General features: G+C 47.7%; 1 protein-coding gene across 1 annotated transcript; it reads left to right on the plus strand.

Moving 5' to 3' along the window:
• The first annotated feature begins 927 nt into the window (after positions 1-927).
• On the plus strand, positions 928-10,925 carry Kcne1 (potassium voltage-gated channel subfamily E regulatory subunit 1). The gene is made up of 2 exons (XM_004842339.3): positions 928-1,099; positions 6,778-10,925. The coding sequence occupies exon 2, from the start codon at positions 6,829-6,831 to the stop codon at positions 7,216-7,218; it is 390 nt and encodes a 129-aa protein (XP_004842396.1). The 5' UTR covers positions 928-1,099; positions 6,778-6,828; the 3' UTR covers positions 7,219-10,925.
• The last annotated feature ends 6,214 nt before the right edge of the window (positions 10,926-17,139 follow it).

Raw genomic sequence — 17,139 nt, forward strand, 5'->3', positions numbered from 1 at the left:
ATTAGTGTCACAGGCTATGGGCAGTCTGGACCTTTCCAGAGTGGCTGTGTGGTCCTATATTCCCACCCAGCAGGGAGAACACCAAACCCCTCTGTCAGCAAGGGGTAGTGTCTTAGACTGCTCCATGGTGGTCCCCCAGGAGAGCCTCCAGTTATCCTCCTCCCCAGGAAGAAGTGACCTGCCTGCTAGTTGTCTTGTGGCTGTGGGTCCCTTACCTGCCCCTGCTAATTGCCTGCAGGTCCAGCCTGGATGTTACTCCCCAGCATGGTCACTTGGCAGTCATTTGGGGACTGTCCCTTCTCCCTCTGATCTATCAAGCTTGTGGGCAACTGCTATGAAATCTGCCTGGCCATTGCTCGCTCACCCCGGGAGACAACAGGAAGGCCAGGCCGTTGAAGGCGCCCCACGTACTTTGTGGGGCAGGGCCAAGTTTCTGGTGCCTCCAGAGACTGACGGCGGCGCTCTGGGCCCCTGCTGCCTGGTGCACCCCTATACCCTCAGCTCTGGGCTGCGCACCCCATAAGCAGGTGCTCAGTAAGCGCCTGCTGATTCGGTGCACACCCACGGCTGAAGCGCAGGATAAAGCCAGGAGTCTGGTGAGCTTTGGAGCCATCTTCAAAGCGATTCTGTTTGGAGATGTTTTAAGGGGTGTTCGCGGGTGGGGTCTCCCAGGAGGCCTTCCCTTGGCCAGAAAGGGCTCTTCCCTGCCAACCCTACACTTCGAAGGTAGCTCTGTCTGTCTGTCTGTCTGGCCTCCCTCCTGCAGGGTTCCTGCCAGTGCTGAGCCAAGCAGCGGGATCCACTGCGCTTCCCCGCGCGCAAGTGGGTGGTTTGGCCTGGAGTGTAAAATGGGGCGAGCCAGGGTGGGCAAGGGCTGGGGCTGGGTTGGGCTGGGCTGGGCTGGGGTCGCCGGGGGATCCCGGGCTCCTCGCTGCTCTCCGCAGAGCGGACTGGACACAGCCTGCCCGGGGAGGCCCCGCCCGCCCCGCGCAGCGCTGGCCGGCGCAGGGCGCCGCCTCCTGGCTCCCAGAGCCTGACCCCAGCGCGCGGCCGCGCGGACCCTGCTCCTCTCCTGGCCGTCTGGTAGACCCGCAGGCCGGTAAGTCGGGGGCTCCTGCCTGCGGACCCCTCCCTCGGCGCGCGGGGCTCCTAATCAGGAGAGGACGGGGTGTCGGTCTCCGGGAGCGCCCGGGACGCGCCCCGAGCGGGAAGAGCAGCCAACCCTGCGGTGCAGCCGCGATCCGTGCGCTTCAGCCCTCGCTTCCTTTCCCTCCTCTCTGCCTGTCTTCACTTAACTTTAAAAAAAAGAAAAAAGGGCCGGGGATTTAGCTCAGTGGTTCTGCCGCCTGGGCACAAGGTCCTGAGTTTGATCCCCGATACCCCAAAAAATAAGAATAATTTAAAAAAAAAAAAAAAGGCGTAGGAAAACCTCAAAGCCATAGAACAACGGAAACATTTTCCCATTATTATTGAATGATGGGTATTCTTGTAGAAAATTTGGAAAATACTTGAAAGCATCAAAAGAAAATTAAAACCACGACCATCCTGGTCTTCACTTTATTCCCAAGAGAGACCTTCATTTCAGCAAGATTTGAATACCCTGCACTGGCCGGAAAGGGTAAACGTTTATTTTATTTCATTTTATCTTATTTCTTTGACCAGGAGAGGTCTTTGGTCTTGGTGTCTCTCTGGGGAAAGGACATGGGATGTGGAAAATAGTATTGATGTCTGATCTTGATTGTAGTCATGGGGAAGCAGGGAAATTTTCCGAAGAAAGCTAGTCAAGCAACAGCCATCCATACCGATAACTGGCTTGAGTCTGCATTTAGATTAAGAGCTCCCAGTCCCACTGAGGGAGACCCTGGGTAACCACAGCTGTCATCTGTGGTCAGAGTGCTGGGGACTTTGCTGCATTCACACGTGGTGCTTGGATTCACCATGTGTTGAGTGAGTTTCTTGAGGGGACAGCCCTCTGGCTTCTCTGCCCTGTTTGGGGCTGCCCATCAGGCGAGCTGAGGTCAGTCTGTGGACCGGGCTCTTGCTTCCCAGAGGAAAGGGTCTTGAGCTCATCGGGTAGAGCCTGCCTATGATACGTGATTGGAAAGTGAGCCATTTTGACAACGAGGTTCACTTTGAGATCTCAGAGGGATTCACTGATGTCACCCTCAGAGGGTGAGACAGTTCATGGGAGATTTGGGATCTTTCTGGCAGCTGAATGGAACACTTAGGCATTCATGCATGCATGCCTGCATCTGATGAATGCTGATTGCACTCCACCGTAGGCCAGGCACTGTTTTAGGCATGGGGGATAGCATGAAGAACAACCCCGCAAAGAACCTTGTCCTCAAACGCTTACATTCTGGTGGGAAAGAAAAGCATTAAACAAGGAACACAATAATCAGAACAACTCTATTATATTAGGTGATACATACTGTGGGAAAAAGGAAAGGGAGTGGTACTGAGAAGAGGAGAGAAAAATGTAAACTGGGTTACACATATATACTTATGGCTACTATACATTAAATATGCAAAATAAATAATAATATGAAGAAAGAAAATAAATAATATAAATTTTAACGTATAAAAACGTATTACATCACAAAAGGTTTTCATGTGGCTATCGAACCATGCGTTTCCAGAATGTAGTGCACTTATTATTCATGGTTACTTTCCCATCAGAGTGGAATTGAATCTAATACTTTGCATTCTCATTTAGCTCAGAAAATCTTTATTGAAATGCTCTGGGTGCTGGAGTGGCAACAGAGGTGAACAAGGGAGTCTCGGACCTTCAGGAGCTCTCGAAAGGAAAGGCCCAGGCACAGCCACAGATGATTCCCGTAGAAGTAGCATGTGACTGGTATTGCAGGAGAAGTAGACAAGGAAGGATGTGGGAGCACTGTGGAGGGGGATCTGCAGGGGGGTCCCACATACTTTGGTGTAGGAGCTGGCTTTTGAAGGAGCAGTAGACTCATGAACAGATGTGGAGGGCTCAAGTCTTAGTGAGAACAGCAAAAGGAAGGTGAGACCTGCTAAGAGGTAAATACAATATGCTTCCAGAACTGAGACATAGGGTTGTGATAAAGATGAAAACAACAGAGAACTGCTTCCAAGGAACATTGACTCATCAAATTCTTGACTCAATCAGGATCACACTCACCCAAATTAAGCTTATCCATAATTGCTTTTACCCTAACAGCTTCCTAAAACAAATAATGCCAAATGATTTCAAGACTGTATCTTTGAGTCTTGCTTAAGGAATGCTCTTTCGAGGAACTGCTTCAGGAATGCTGGTACTAGGAATGCTACTCCCATTCCACAGAAGGAGGAGCTTCAGGAGGACTGTATGGTTCATGAAGGACAGAGCAGAGCTGGGTCCAGATCTCCGAGCTCTGGCTGTAACCTCCCCATCTCCCTTGCCTGCCCCGGAATATACCCCTCCTGGAGGAAAGCAAGCTGGGAGTCAGCTGTAAAAGTCCTGCCCTGGCAGTAAGTGCTTAAGAAAGGGCAAAAGTTGCCAAAGGTGGGAAAGTTTCTGGTTTGCACACTCCCAGGCCGTTATCAGTGCTGATAGCTGAGCCAGCTGGAGCAGGTAGTAAAATGCAGAACTGTGTGCCAAAACACAGCGAGGTGTCCCCCCTGGCTCCTTCTCCTCTGGGTGCCTGAGGAGGTCCACCTGGGCTCCATTTGCAGCTGTTCAGTTCACCTCAGCTGCCCAGAGCCATGTATCCTGAGTGGTTCCCCGCAGGCCAGCAGCTCTGGGTCTATGCTTTAAGAAAAAACAAAAATACCAAAACAAAACAAAATACCTATGCATTAACTTGATAGGAGCAGTGTCCATCCCTCAAACCCAGGCACAAATAGAAATTTCTCTTTCTGAGCTCAACAAGACCCAGTTTGAGAATATTCAGCACAAGCTGGTTTTGTTTGGTGTGGGCCTTCCTGATTCCCACTGCTCCTCCTGCCTCCCCTGGCTCTTTTCCCACTGTGCGCACTACACAAAGCCACGGTTCTCCCTGGGGATTGGGGCAGGGTGTAGAGGGAGGGCTAGGGATGGTGGCAATCTCTGTTGGTCTACTTAGGCCAAAAGCCAGTCCTCCTGTAGGACCTCCAACTTCACCTGACAAAAGTGACTGATTCCTCAGTTCCTTTGAGCCTAGAGAGTCTGTCGGCACTCCACATGGTCCTGGGGACTCCTTTTTCCATAATAATAAAATGTGAATCCATAGTTAAAAGATTTAATTTCACACGTATTTTGATAGGAGTGCTTTCCTTTGGCACATTTTCTCACCTCTGTGGAGTCCAGTTTTCTGTAAATTAAGATTGTTGGGTCAGTCATTCTCTAAACTCATCTGAGTCCAAAAGTTTGATGCTGGGGCCAAAGCCATGTGGGTGCTTTGGTACTGTAATGGAAGTAAACTTAGAGAATCTGACATAAATTCTCAAACAGCATTCATACTGGACTTGTGTCATTTGCACCATGCTGCTGACTGTTGTTAAGAGGACACTGCTCAACTCACTTGGAGACTCATTACACAAAATACCACCATGTCCCAGCCTGCAAGCATTTGGGGTATGGGGAGCACTTGACAAGGCAATGCAATATGTTAAATGTAAAGCAAGAAAAATTTTTCTTCAAATATGCAGAGTTCTTCTTTGAAAAGCAGCTAATGAACTTGGCTTTTCTGGTCTGCAAAAGCTCTGACAGGCTAATAATTTAAGGTGCCAGTGTGAGTCAGGCTGGGGACAGCTGGGGTTATAATAAAGATAACAATTTGTCTCCAGGAACCTCTCATCAGACTACATCAGAGACATGAAAGACCAAGAAAAATCTGAAAAACTAGTGAGATTTGAAAATTGGGCGATGAAATCATGCTTTATAGTCTTAAAAAAGTCGCCCAGGTACCCTGCATCACAAAAGAAGATGTTCTAATGTCCTATACCACAGCCCAGATGTCCTCAATCTTGGCTACAAATGAGGATGTCTTGGGAGGAATGTTACTCTGATGTAGCAGGGATGTTGTACTCTTATAACAGAATTCCTGATACTGAATAATTTCTAAAGAACAGAGGTTTATTGCTTACAGTTCCGGAGGCTGGAAAGGTCAAGTTCAAAGGATTCATATCTAGAGAGGGTCTTTTTCTGTGTTATGCTATGGTGGAAGAAAGAAGGGCAAGAGGGCATGGGGGGCCAGACTCATTCTTTTATAAGGAACCCCCCTCAAGATAATGGCATTAATTTATTCTAGTCATTCCTTAAAGGTCACATCTTCTAAGACTGTTGCGGTAGGGATTAAGTTTCTAATATCTGAACTTTTGAGGACACATTCAAAGCATAGCAGGAGGTTTTTTTAAAGTCCCAGTGCTAAATAGGAGCCCAGATCGAGAATATTAAAATCTCTAGTGATATCATTATTTTTTAAGAGCCCCACGTGGGATTCCAATATGATGCCATGCCTGGTCTCCACACCAGCTGCATCAGCACCATCCAGGATCGTGTTCAAGATTCAGGTTCTCATGCTGTGCCCCAGACCTGGAACAATCTCTGGAGGTGGAGCCCACCAGTGTGCACCGAACCAGGTCCTCCTAAAGCATGCTGAGATTTCAGCACCACCACCTTGCAGCAAGGCTAAGGGTGGTTTGGCCCAGGGAAATGTTCAAAGCAAATGTTTTTGACTGCTTCCTCGGCCATAGAAAATTCCATGTGGTTTTAAGTGACAGGTGTTTTCAGTAAACTCACCAGTATGAATGAAATGCAGAAGTTACTCTTAAAAATAATTCACTGAGTGGAGTTATTGGTTCTAAACCAATTAACATTTGCGTCTCCATAATTCTAGACTTACATGGTCATTAACCTGTAAAAAATCCCTAATAGTAACTGGTAGCAGGATTTTTGTCCATTGTAGTCATTCTGGGTTTGGAGAAATAAAATGACATCTTCAGTTTAAGACATGCTGTTTTCTGGGGCAGGGTTCCATACATCCATAGTTGGTTTCAAGTCATTTAAGAAGAAATTGAGAGGCTGAGACAGGAGGATCATAAGTTCGACTCCAGCCTGAGCAACATAGTGATTTATCAAGACAGTGCCTCAAAAATAAAAACTGAAAATAGAAAAAGAGGCTGTAGCTCAATGAGAAGGCCCTAAGTTTGATCCCTGTACCATGAAAAGAAAAACAAAAGAGTTGGTAACAAGAATGAGTATCTGGGCATCTCTTGAGCCCATGCCACCCTACTAATCCTGACAGGCCTTACCTAGACTCAAAAGCCCAGCCATCAGGAGGGCTACGAACATCTTCACTTTTCATTCATGACTGAGCTGGCCACAAGGTAAAGAAGAGAGCCTGGTCAGCCAGGGGACAGCCAAATCTAAAACCTTAAATCCTTGGGCCACAAATTCTTTTTTTTTTTTTACCGGGGATCAAACTCAGGTCCTTGCACTTGCGCAGCAGGCGGCGAAACCACTGAGCTAAATCCCCAGCCACAATTTCTTAAGTAGGTGGAAAAACCAATAAACTCATCCTGGGAACCACAAAATGTGTGCCTGCTGTTTCCCCAGTAGAGTAACAGCCACTCTGCATGTCTTGTCCATGACCCAACAACCTGCAATGTCAGTGATGTTTCTTCCCATTTTACAAAGGGGAAATAACACAACGCAGCAGGGTCACTTCTGTCACCTGAGATTTTAAAGACCCGTGTGTGTGTGTGTGTGTGTGTGTGTGTGTGTGTGTGTTGGTTGATATGCACTTTTGATTTCAATTTCAGGTTGCATTTTTCTTTTAGGAAGTTTACTTGGGACGTTGACTTTCCGGTGGTGGAAGCTTGCAGTCCAGGATGATCTTGTCAAATTCCACAGCTGTGATGCCCTTCCTAGCTACTGTGTGGCAGGCGACAGTTCAACCAGACAGCAATGCATCTGGCCTGGCCCGCAGGTCTCCTCTCCGTGATGACAGCAAGCTGGAGGCGCTCTATATCCTCATGGTGCTGGGTTTCTTTGGCTTCTTCACTCTGGGCATCATGCTGAGTTACATCCGCTCCAAGAAACTGGAGCACTCACATGACCCATTCAACGTGTACATTGAGTCAGATACCTGGCAGGAGAAGGACAAGGCATTCTTCCAGGCCCGAGTTCTGGAGAGCTGCAGGGCATGCTATGTCATTGAAAACCAGCTGGCCGTAGAGCAGCCCAACACATACCTGCCTGAGCTCAAGCCTTCCTCATGAATGCCACAGCTGGTTAAAGGTGGACATGCTCCACATGATAATCTGATGTTTCTAATCACACACATCTCAAAGTCTTTATTGTATGGATGCCTCTGGGTTTCTTTTGTCAATTTTAGGGCTTCGGAGGGATTAATGACACTATGTTCCTAAAATCACATTCCTTCTATAGTAGACTGTTGATTGTTTCCCAGTATCTGTCCCTGCCTTCTTATATCTAGCAAAATTCCTGACCATGGCTTCCAAACGTGTGGGATGCAGGCTGGACATAGTGGTTGTCTTAGTTACTTTTCTCATTGCTGGGCCCAAGAACAAATTCTCTAGGCCGCCACCATTCTGGAACATGGTGCTCTTGGGCTTTCTTCTCAAAGCAAATGCTTTCGCCTTTACAACCCTGGGCCTACAAAGGCTGGTTCTTGTGATGTCCTCAGACCATCTTTTCTTTTCTGTTGTTTGAAATACTTGGCTTTTCCTTGGTAGTCTTTTTAGTGGCCAATTTCTCCTCTGTTCCATCCTTGCAGGCTGCAACTTTACTGGAGCTTCCTTTCTGTCCAAATTCACAACATTTTGAATCATTCAGCTAGATTCTTTGCTCTTGATTATCAACATAAATCTGGCTAAAAGCCCCAACAGTAGCCATGCTACCACCTCAACATTAGACTGCCTTGAAATTTCTTCTACAAGATTAGTCCACTGCCCTTAATCTTAGTCTAATGCAAAGTCTCTGAACATGAGCAAAATGCCAACAAACTTTCTGCCAAGACATAACACACATTATCTGGAGTCCAAAAACCAGTGTAATCCTTCTCAGCAGAAAACTCCTGAGCCTAGTCTTTACCAGATCATTTCAGTCAGCATTCTGGTCTTCTGAGCTCTGACCAGAATCTCCCATCAAGTGCAGTCTAAAGTATTCCAGCTCTACTTTTTCAGCCAGCATCTCAACTTTTCTTTTTTCCTCCCCCTCCTATAAGCCAGTTCCAAAGGCTCCTGAACCACATGGTCAGGTACAGTCATAACAATGATCTTATTCCTGGTACCAAATTCTGTCTTAGTTACTTTTCTCATTGCTAGGACAAAATACCCAATACTCAGAGTTAAAGGAAGAAAGATTTATTTGGCTCACAGTTTGTCTAGGTTTCAATCCATAATCAGCTGGGTCCAAGGCAGGATGGCATGGCAGACGGGCATCACAGAGGAAAAACAGTTCATGGTGGGCAGAAGGTAGCAAAGCAAGCAAAAGATGACCACAGCTCTTTTTATTCCTTATATATTACCCAGGCTACTTATAGTGGGTAGGACTCACACCCTTAATCATAGTGCACTTGATTATAGCAGTGCACCATGAATCAATCTGAGTCACACACTCTAGACCCAGCCATCTCAGAAAAAGCCCCACCTATGACTACATGAGGCTTGAGGGGATAACATCTAGACACAGGCATAGCAGTGGTACTCTCCTATAATCACAGCATTCTGGGAGGCTGAGATAGGAGGATTGCAAGCTCTAGCCCAGCCTGGATAATTTAGTGACTTAACAAGACCCCTGTCTAAAAATGTAAAAAGAGCTGGGTAGTTCAAAGCAAAGGCCTTGGGCTCAGCCTAGTTCTGGGGGAAAATATATATGTATATGTATATGTATATTTATAATATATATTTATAAATACATATGTAAATTATTATAATATATATTTATATACATATTTGCATATATACATGTGTGTGTGTGTGTGTGTATATATATATATATATATATATATATATATTGCATTTCCTATACTCCATTGCAGCTAGAAAGATGCCATAACTATGTTCTGACCAGTAGAAGTGGGAGTGATGAGTGCAATCTCCAAGTCATCCTTGGAAGGGAAATGATGTGCCCTGTGCTTTCCTTGTCCCCTTCATAGTGTCTGGGACTTGACAGGTGTTGAGCAGCTCTACTTGGGAAAAAACCAGCCTATTTTCAAGTTGCAGAGGCTGGATCCTGGGCAAAGCCATGGAGCAGGAGCTCCACACCTTCTTGGACTCCCCACCTGGTCAAGTTCATGTGAAGGAAAATTTAACACCCCTCTTCTTGAACCCACTGCTAAAGAAGCAGAATTAATATCCTCTCTAGGGCTGAGGATTTAGCTCAATGGTTCCAGCACCTGCCTTGAAAGCACAAGGTCCCGAGTTCGATACATGGTACCAAAAAAAACCAATCCCCTCTGATACACACGCCTTACATAATTGTACTCAAAGTCATGGCATGCCCATATTTGTCCCAAGCACAGTACCACTTTTGTCTTTGCCACTTCTGTGCTTATAACAGCAGCTCTATCCTCCTTCTGTCCTCCTGTCTCCCACTCCTCCTCCTTCACACCCACTTACTCTTCACATATTCCTCCCAACACACACATACTTCCCACTAATGCATCTCAATCTACAAGGGACTTGTTTCCCACAGGACTGAATGGAGGAGGAAAAAATGTTCCCCTTAGGGTATATACCCAGGGGAAGGTGCTCAGTTACCATCAGAGGGAGAGAAGTGCTCCCCCCCCCCAAGAGCCATGGGGAGGATTAGGTTTGAGCAATGACAACACACAGGACTGGAGTAGCAAGGCCTATTGAGGTGAAGTAGCTATTTGATGGGTTGAATTGTGCTCCCCAAAAGATATATTGAAGTCCTAATCCCTGGTACCTATGAATGTGACTTTATTTGGAAATGGGGTCTTCATGGATGATCATGTTAAGATGAGGTGATTGGAGTGGGCCCAAATCCCGTAAGACTGATGTCCTTATAAGAAAAGAGGAATTTGGACACAGACACAAGGACAGTGGCTCAGGATGACAGAGGCAGAGGTTGGAGCTTGAAGCTGAGGGCCACCAAGACTTGATGGCCACCCACAGAACCTCGGAGTCTCCCCTACAGGTCTTGGAGGAAGTGAGGCCCTGCCCACACCATGACGTCAGACTTCTCATCTAGTCCTTCTTTCATTTAATAATCAGTGAGTCCTCTGTTCTTGGAGACATTTCTGATTTACTGCAGTCCTCAAGATGTGTGATTTTGAGGGTCCCCAAGTCCTTTGAAAATCCAGTGAAAGCTCAATGCATACGGTCACAGTATTTCACCTACTGTCTCAGGGGATCATGGGCCATGGAGCCCGGCGATGGCTGCTGCCGCCTCATGGCCCCGAGAGAGGGGGACCTTGCTGCAGGCAGACACATGTTGTCCAGACTGAAGGGAAGGAGTTTGGAGAGGGAGCCAGAGCACTTGTGACTCGCAATGTGATCCACAGCAGCACAGTGTCCTTGATACTCCAGACACACCGAAGGTCCTTATCACCAGTCACTTCCCCCACCCGGATGCCTGTGCCTTTTAAGGCGAGGAGATCAGGGAGTTTTAGTCCTCCTGCCCTTGAGAGACCAGGTGTCACTTTCACCTCCCCTAGGTGCAAATCTCTGACCTCTTCCTCCTTCCTCCCTCCTTGGTTTTAAAGACAGGAAAGTGTGATGGGGAGATGAACTGAGCCACACATTTCAAGGGCTTGTTGCCATATTATAAAATCTACTTTCACATGCATAGAGTACTTGCTATGTGCCAGATACCATTCCTAGCTCTTTACAAATAGAATCTCAATATTTGGCGTGCAGTGTTTTATGTGTTCATTGTATAGGACAAGGGTGCTTTCGCTGTATTATGATTTTTTAAAAATTAAAGCCTATTATCATGATCTGGCATGTGTCCTTTGTCCTTATGATACTTTTAGAAGATGGGGAACAGTTCTCGAGCACTCGGATGAGGCAGCCCCCTAAGGAAAACATGATTGTGGAAAGTTCAATCTGCCACCACAACACAGCATGTCAGAACAGAGAAGCGGGGACCCCTGTGAGGCCTGCAGATTGAAAACAAGGGGAGAAAAGCCCCAGAAGAGGGTAGTGGCAAACTGGAGCTCCCAGATCCTGCCATTTGCAGCCAGCAGGGGACATGCACCACGTCTTAATGGACTTTTGGGTATTCTAGAAGAAGCTGTGAAATCTGATCTTACGTGTCGGTAACTAATCTAATTTTTTAAAATGATGTGAGTCAAAGACAATGTCACCTTGAACTAGATTCTGCCCAAAGAGCCTGATGAACAATCTCTGCTCTAAAGAGAAAGAGCTCTGAGGCAGCCCCAGGCCACACCTGATAAAATGTGCTATGGTTTGAATGTGATGTCCGTCAAGCGCTCGGGTGTGGGAGGATTTGTCCTCAGTGCAGCACTGTGAAAGTGCAGGCATCATTAAGAGGTGGGGCCCAATGGATGGAGATTAGGTCACTTTGGTGCTGCCTTCAGAAGGGATTAATGTAGTTCCCACAGGACCCTGGTTGGTTCCCACTTGAGAGAGGTTGTAATAGGAGAGCAAGACTGGTCCCTCAAGCCTCTCTGGCCCTGTGAACTCTCCCTCTTCTGTGTGATCCCCTGAGGATGCATCTACCATGTGACATGGCCAAGGGGCTGAACAGAAAGAAGAGACCCCCAATCGCCCGAACTGTGAGCTAAATAAGCCCCTTTATGCATTGCTAACCTCCAGTGTTTTGTAGAGCCACAGAAAATAGACTATTATAAAAAGCACACACAGGGTCATAGGGGGACCCTGCCCCTGGTGGCAGGAACAGGCCCTTCCCTAAATGTCACCCTGGACCAGGGGCCCTTAGCTCCCGGTCATGATGAAGTGCCATGTGTCAGGCTGTCCTCGCCTGGTACCCTGCAAAGAGCCATTTCATCTGACTCCTGTCAGATCCCAGGCCCTGAGGTGTCACCACAGATGAGGACAACTCTGACTTTGCTCCTTTAGGATTGGTTACTAGAAGCCTGCCCTGGAAAGGAGGATCCACACTCCGTGCAAATGCATTAAGCTTCTGGGCTTCTCCAGGACCCAGGGCTCACGATGAACCAACTGACTCACAGAATGTCTCCTTTCCGACACACCGTCCCTGACTGCATGAATAGCTTCAAACTTCTCCAAAATGGATAAGCAGCAGGCAACTCCCTGCACAGCAGGGTTTGAAGAGCTTAGTGGGGTTACCTGGACACTGGCAGGGGAAACTGAGGCTCAGCAAGGTTCAGGGACACACCTATGGACATCGGTTGCTTAAAGGAAAAGCCAGAAGGCTCTCTCCTTTCCCAAATTCCAGTCCTCGCCCTCCTCCAGCTGCTTTGTCTTGCCGAGGGCTCCTGGAAATAAGATGGGGTGACAGGACTGTGCTTGGAGAAGTCATTACCACTGGCCACAAAAGCAGACACTTACTGAAATTGAGGGATAGTGGAGGGAAGTATGAAGTTGCTGAGTGTATTTTGCCACTGATTCAAATCAATACATTTTAAATGAGATATTACTTAGTAATACCAGGCAATTTATTCCCCAAAAATGATCCTAAAAGTCATCTACATGGTACATTCAGATGTGTGCTTTGAGGGATACACAGTGGTCCAGCATCTGAACCAAGTCATTAAACAAGCAAGCAAACAAAGTAGATAGAGCCACAAAGAAGCCAAGCTACAAAGCTGGCTGTGGCGGCACACACCCGTGATCCCAGCACTCCAGGAGATAGGAGAGAGAGGATCGTAAGCTCGAGGCCAGTCTGGGCAATTCAGTAACTTAGCAAGACCCTGTCTCAAAATAAAAAGGGCTGGGGATGTAGCTCAGTACGAAGGCCCTGCGTTCAGTCTCCAGTACTGAGGGACAGGGGGATATGATTTGAAATACTTCGTTTGCACTTACCCCTGAACTTACATCTCCTCCGGATGCTATCATAATTCAGTCACAGGCACAACACCAATTATAAATCCGCTGATGAGGCTGAGAAATCTGCTAGAAGTCCCATAATCTCTGTCTCCAGGCGAGGCCACATGAGTGCAGACTAAAACGCTATCTTAGGTGCACATCAGTAAGCGATTTCCCAGTGGGCACAAGGGAGACATAAATACTAAATCAGGCTACAGGAGATAAGCAAAGGCTAGGAGGGCTTGAGGACCAAAGAAATGCAGTTAACCTGAATGATAAGGATTGGAAATTTTTTTAAGTGTGTAGTCATTGGATATATATAAAAAAAACCCCTAAATACAAGAAAGAGACAGACTGGGAGCAACTGGCCCAGCAGGTAGATTGGTCTGTGTGTTTACCTGAGATCAATAAAGCAGTAGCCATGTCTTGAGATATTTCCAAAACTACTCGTTTTAGCTGCCTGTGTGTAGGACTTCTGGATGTGGCTGCCGCCCCCTAGTGGTCATTGGAAGCTATTTCTCAGTACACAGAGAACCCCAGCAAGGGGCAGCCAGGTGGGTTCCTGGAGGGCCTGGCTGAGGTCCTTTGATGACTTTAGACGTCCTTGGGGGAGGGGCTAAACTTCTGTTCAGCCATCGAGTCCAATGAAACAGGACCCACCACGCACGCTACTATGAAATGGGAGGATGGACGTCTAGAAAGAAGTGTTCTGCTCTAGGCCAGTAGGAAGCACCGCCTCTGAACAGTCAGCTCCAAATTCTGCTTTCTTTCTGCTGCCCCTGCTTGGCCCCCTCCCCATTCCAGAAATAATCATATCATCCTTTCCAACCCTTGGAAAATCTCTGCCCCGGACCCTTATAAGTGCTTTTCTGTTGCAGGCTGGTGGCCACTCATGCTAGGCATGGAGAGAGGGTCGCACACCTGGGCTCCTCTGGAGGAAAACTGAGGGTTTTGAAAATCTCCTCCTATTCACCCCATCGATGAGGGACCCATTCCTACCCCGGGATTCTGGGGATGGGCACATGTACAACACTGATGCTACACAGATGAGACATGCGATTTGTGAGTCACATATACTCACAGCCAGGAGAAGGGGACCATGCATGTCACTGGGGGCCGCACTGGGGCTTTCCTCAGGAGCAGAGTGAGCAGCAGGGGTGACAGGAGTCAGCGTCTGTAGTAACAAGAGGAGTGATCCCTGGATCCCGCAGGAGGGCACGGGAGTACTTCCATTGACTGGCAGGCAGCAGAAGCCCACTACTCAGGCACAAGCAGCGGCTGTTCTGGTCCTACGATTAGGAGGGCTGCTTGGCTGGGGGCCTCACCCACGGGCTGAGTGGGGAGGCGGCTTCCGGTTAGGTCATTTGAACTCTCTCAGTTTTACATGTGAAGATGCCATGTGATATTGGCCTTAATCTTGAGTCTCAGGCCAACACAGGTCTTGGCCAGGCAGGGTAGAACTGAGTGCAGCACTGGGCTCGGTGGTGTGAGGAAGGATATCCGGCCCTCGGCCTAAGCCAAGGCCTGGGCCTGGAGTGGAACGTTGGCTATCTGCAACAGGATGCCTGCTGTGGTTTACAGCTAGATGCTCCCCAAGCCTCCTGCACCCACAGGTAGGGCTTTTGGAAGGTGGTTGGATTATGGGATTTTATAACTGACTTGCTGCTAGGAGGCGGGGTCTAGTTGGAAGTGGCGAGTCACTGGGGCTGTGGTCTCTCTCCACTTTCTGTCCACCATGATGTGAGCAGTGTCCTGCCATTTTGCCTTCCAGCTGGGTAATGGTGGACTTTACCCATGAGCCCAGTTAAACCTCTCCTGCTTTAAGTTGCGCATGTCAGGTACTGTCTCAATGACAAGGAAAGTGACTAAGACAGTGCCTTTCTCCAATTAGGCAAGGACCCTAGATGGGCTTGTTAAATACTCTGCCACCTACATTGACTCCCTTTTCCTTTGTGGCTCCCACATCTGTCCGAGCTGGGACACTGCCCGGCCCCCAGCTGACAAGCAGAACTGTCTTGCAAGCAGGGCTGCTGCCAGGGCCTCCCCAGGAGAGAGGAGAAAATATCTGTTTGGGGACACAATTCTAGGCCTTTTGACTGCACTCCTGCATCATGAAATGGGGAGAGACAGTGGGCCTTCCTCTTGTACAAGCTTCCTGCAGAGGCTCAGCTAGTGCCAGCAAGTGTTTATGCCCCAAAACTCCTGTGGAGCATTTCTGGGCTTATTAATGGCAGCACAGGCCTGCAGTCATAGCATTCTGGGAGGTTGAAGCAAGAGGATTGAAAGTTTGAGCTCAGCATGAGCAACTTAGTGATTTAGCAGTATCCTGTCTCAAAATTTAAAATGGGATGCAATGTAGCTTGGTACTCTGGCTTCAATCCCTAGTGTCAAAAGGAGGTGGAGGAGGACAAAGGTGAGTAAGAAGAGGAGAGGGAGAAAATGGAAAAGAGGAGGAGGAGGAGGAGGAGGACAGACCTGAGCTAGCACACTCGCTGGGTGTCCCCATGTCACTGTGTTACAAGGCAGCAAGGTGGCCCTTGCCAGATGTGTCTGTGTGTCATTTTCTGTCTCTTATAAGGCACTTGTCACTGGATTTGGAGGTGACTCTAATCCAAGACCATCTCATTTTGATCCTTACCTATAATATATCTGCAGTGAACCAGTTCCAAATAAAGCCACATTCTGAGGTTCTACGTGACACGAATTTGGGGGTGAAATGGCACACGAACCCTGCCATAACGACAGCCATTGTTTCAGGAGGTGAAGGGCTCAGGGGTGGCTAGCACATAAATATGTGGTCCAGGTTATTTATTTTCACTCAGTGAAAGTTGCTACTCTAAACCCGATGGTGACTTTTCTGAAGCAATGTTGTCACTGTTTAATTCACCCCTGACACAAGTGGATCTTATTTAGTTGATCAATCAGGGTGGAATCAGTAAAACAGAAACCTCACTCTGTTATAACAGAGACATTAGTAGGAAGCATTGACTAAACAGGTGTGTTTAAAAACTGAACGGCACACAGCAGCTGCTGACTGCAAGGAGCCACCACCTGCCAGGACAGAACAAAGAAGTGTGGTCCTGTCACCCTGTCGCTTGCCCTAGAAATCCTCACACCAGCTGCCAGGAACAGAGATAAGATGCTAAATGGTGTGTTGATGGCTCAAGTGTAACTGAAACAGGTGTGCTTTCCTTCGAAGTGAGAGGACGCCTTGATCCCAAGTCTGTCTGCTGAACACACCTTAGATCAAAGCTTTCTGCCTCCAAGTGGGGTGGATTTTCTGACATTTTTGGCAGTAGGAGGAGGAGAAGGACAAAAAAGAACAAGGAGAAGGAGAAAGAAGAAGAGGAGGAGGAAGTGGAAGAAGGGAGGAGAGACAAGAAGAGGAGGAGAAAGAAATAAGGATAAAGTTTTAAGAGTTAATAGTTTAGTTCCCCAGAGCTGGCAGGACTGAGCTTCTCCCAGCCAGGAATTTATAGAACCATGGAGAAGCTGAGGTCTTATATTCAAGAGCTGGCCCTGTATTAGAGAAACAGAAAGGGGAAAAGAAAGTGCCTTGGCCCAGGCTGCTCTAACTACCTGCTGTACCCTGAGTGGCTTATGGACAACAGACGCGTGTTTCTTAAGGTCAGGGTGCTGGCAGGCTCAGTGTTGGAGAAGTTCCTGAGCCACGGACCGTCTTCTTGCTCTATGCTCAGTGGCAAAGGGGCAGGGAGGGAGCTCCCTGGGGTCTCTTCTGTAAGGACACTGATTCCACTCAGGAGACTGCCTGCAAAGCCCGGTCACCTCCAGAAGCCCCCACCTCTTCAGACTGTCTCTTCCGCACAAGCGCCTGCTGACACTTCAGTCCGCAGCAAGAGTCACCACCCCACTGTCAGGTCAAAAGGAAGGAGACCGGACAGCACTGTGTCATGGAGAAAACAAAGCCAAAGATGCATTTTCTCTGTGTGCGGGTGTCTGCAGGATCTTTGGGAAAAGCTGAAACAGATAAGGACATTGTGATTTTGGTTGTTTTCTTTTTGTTTTTTTAGATATTCATCACTAATATCTCATTTGGTCATTACACACTGTGTACCTGTTGAACTGGCACATCTGCTGTGTTTTTGGTACAGCCAGATGAGGATGGGAATATTTCACGACTAGTTTTTGAGCAGATTTCTTGGATTAAAGGCTTTGGGG

Source organism: Heterocephalus glaber, unplaced genomic scaffold (genome assembly GCF_053883595.1).
Source record: "Heterocephalus glaber isolate CG9 unplaced genomic scaffold, H.glaber_assembly_v1.0 deba00000122, whole genome shotgun sequence".
Taxonomy (NCBI): domain Eukaryota; kingdom Metazoa; phylum Chordata; class Mammalia; order Rodentia; family Bathyergidae; genus Heterocephalus; species Heterocephalus glaber.

Coding starts and splice junctions, on each gene's coding strand:
- Kcne1 (XM_004842339.3), top strand. CDS start 6,829: ATGATCTTGTCAAATTCCACAGCTGTGATGCCCTTCCTAGCTACTGTG.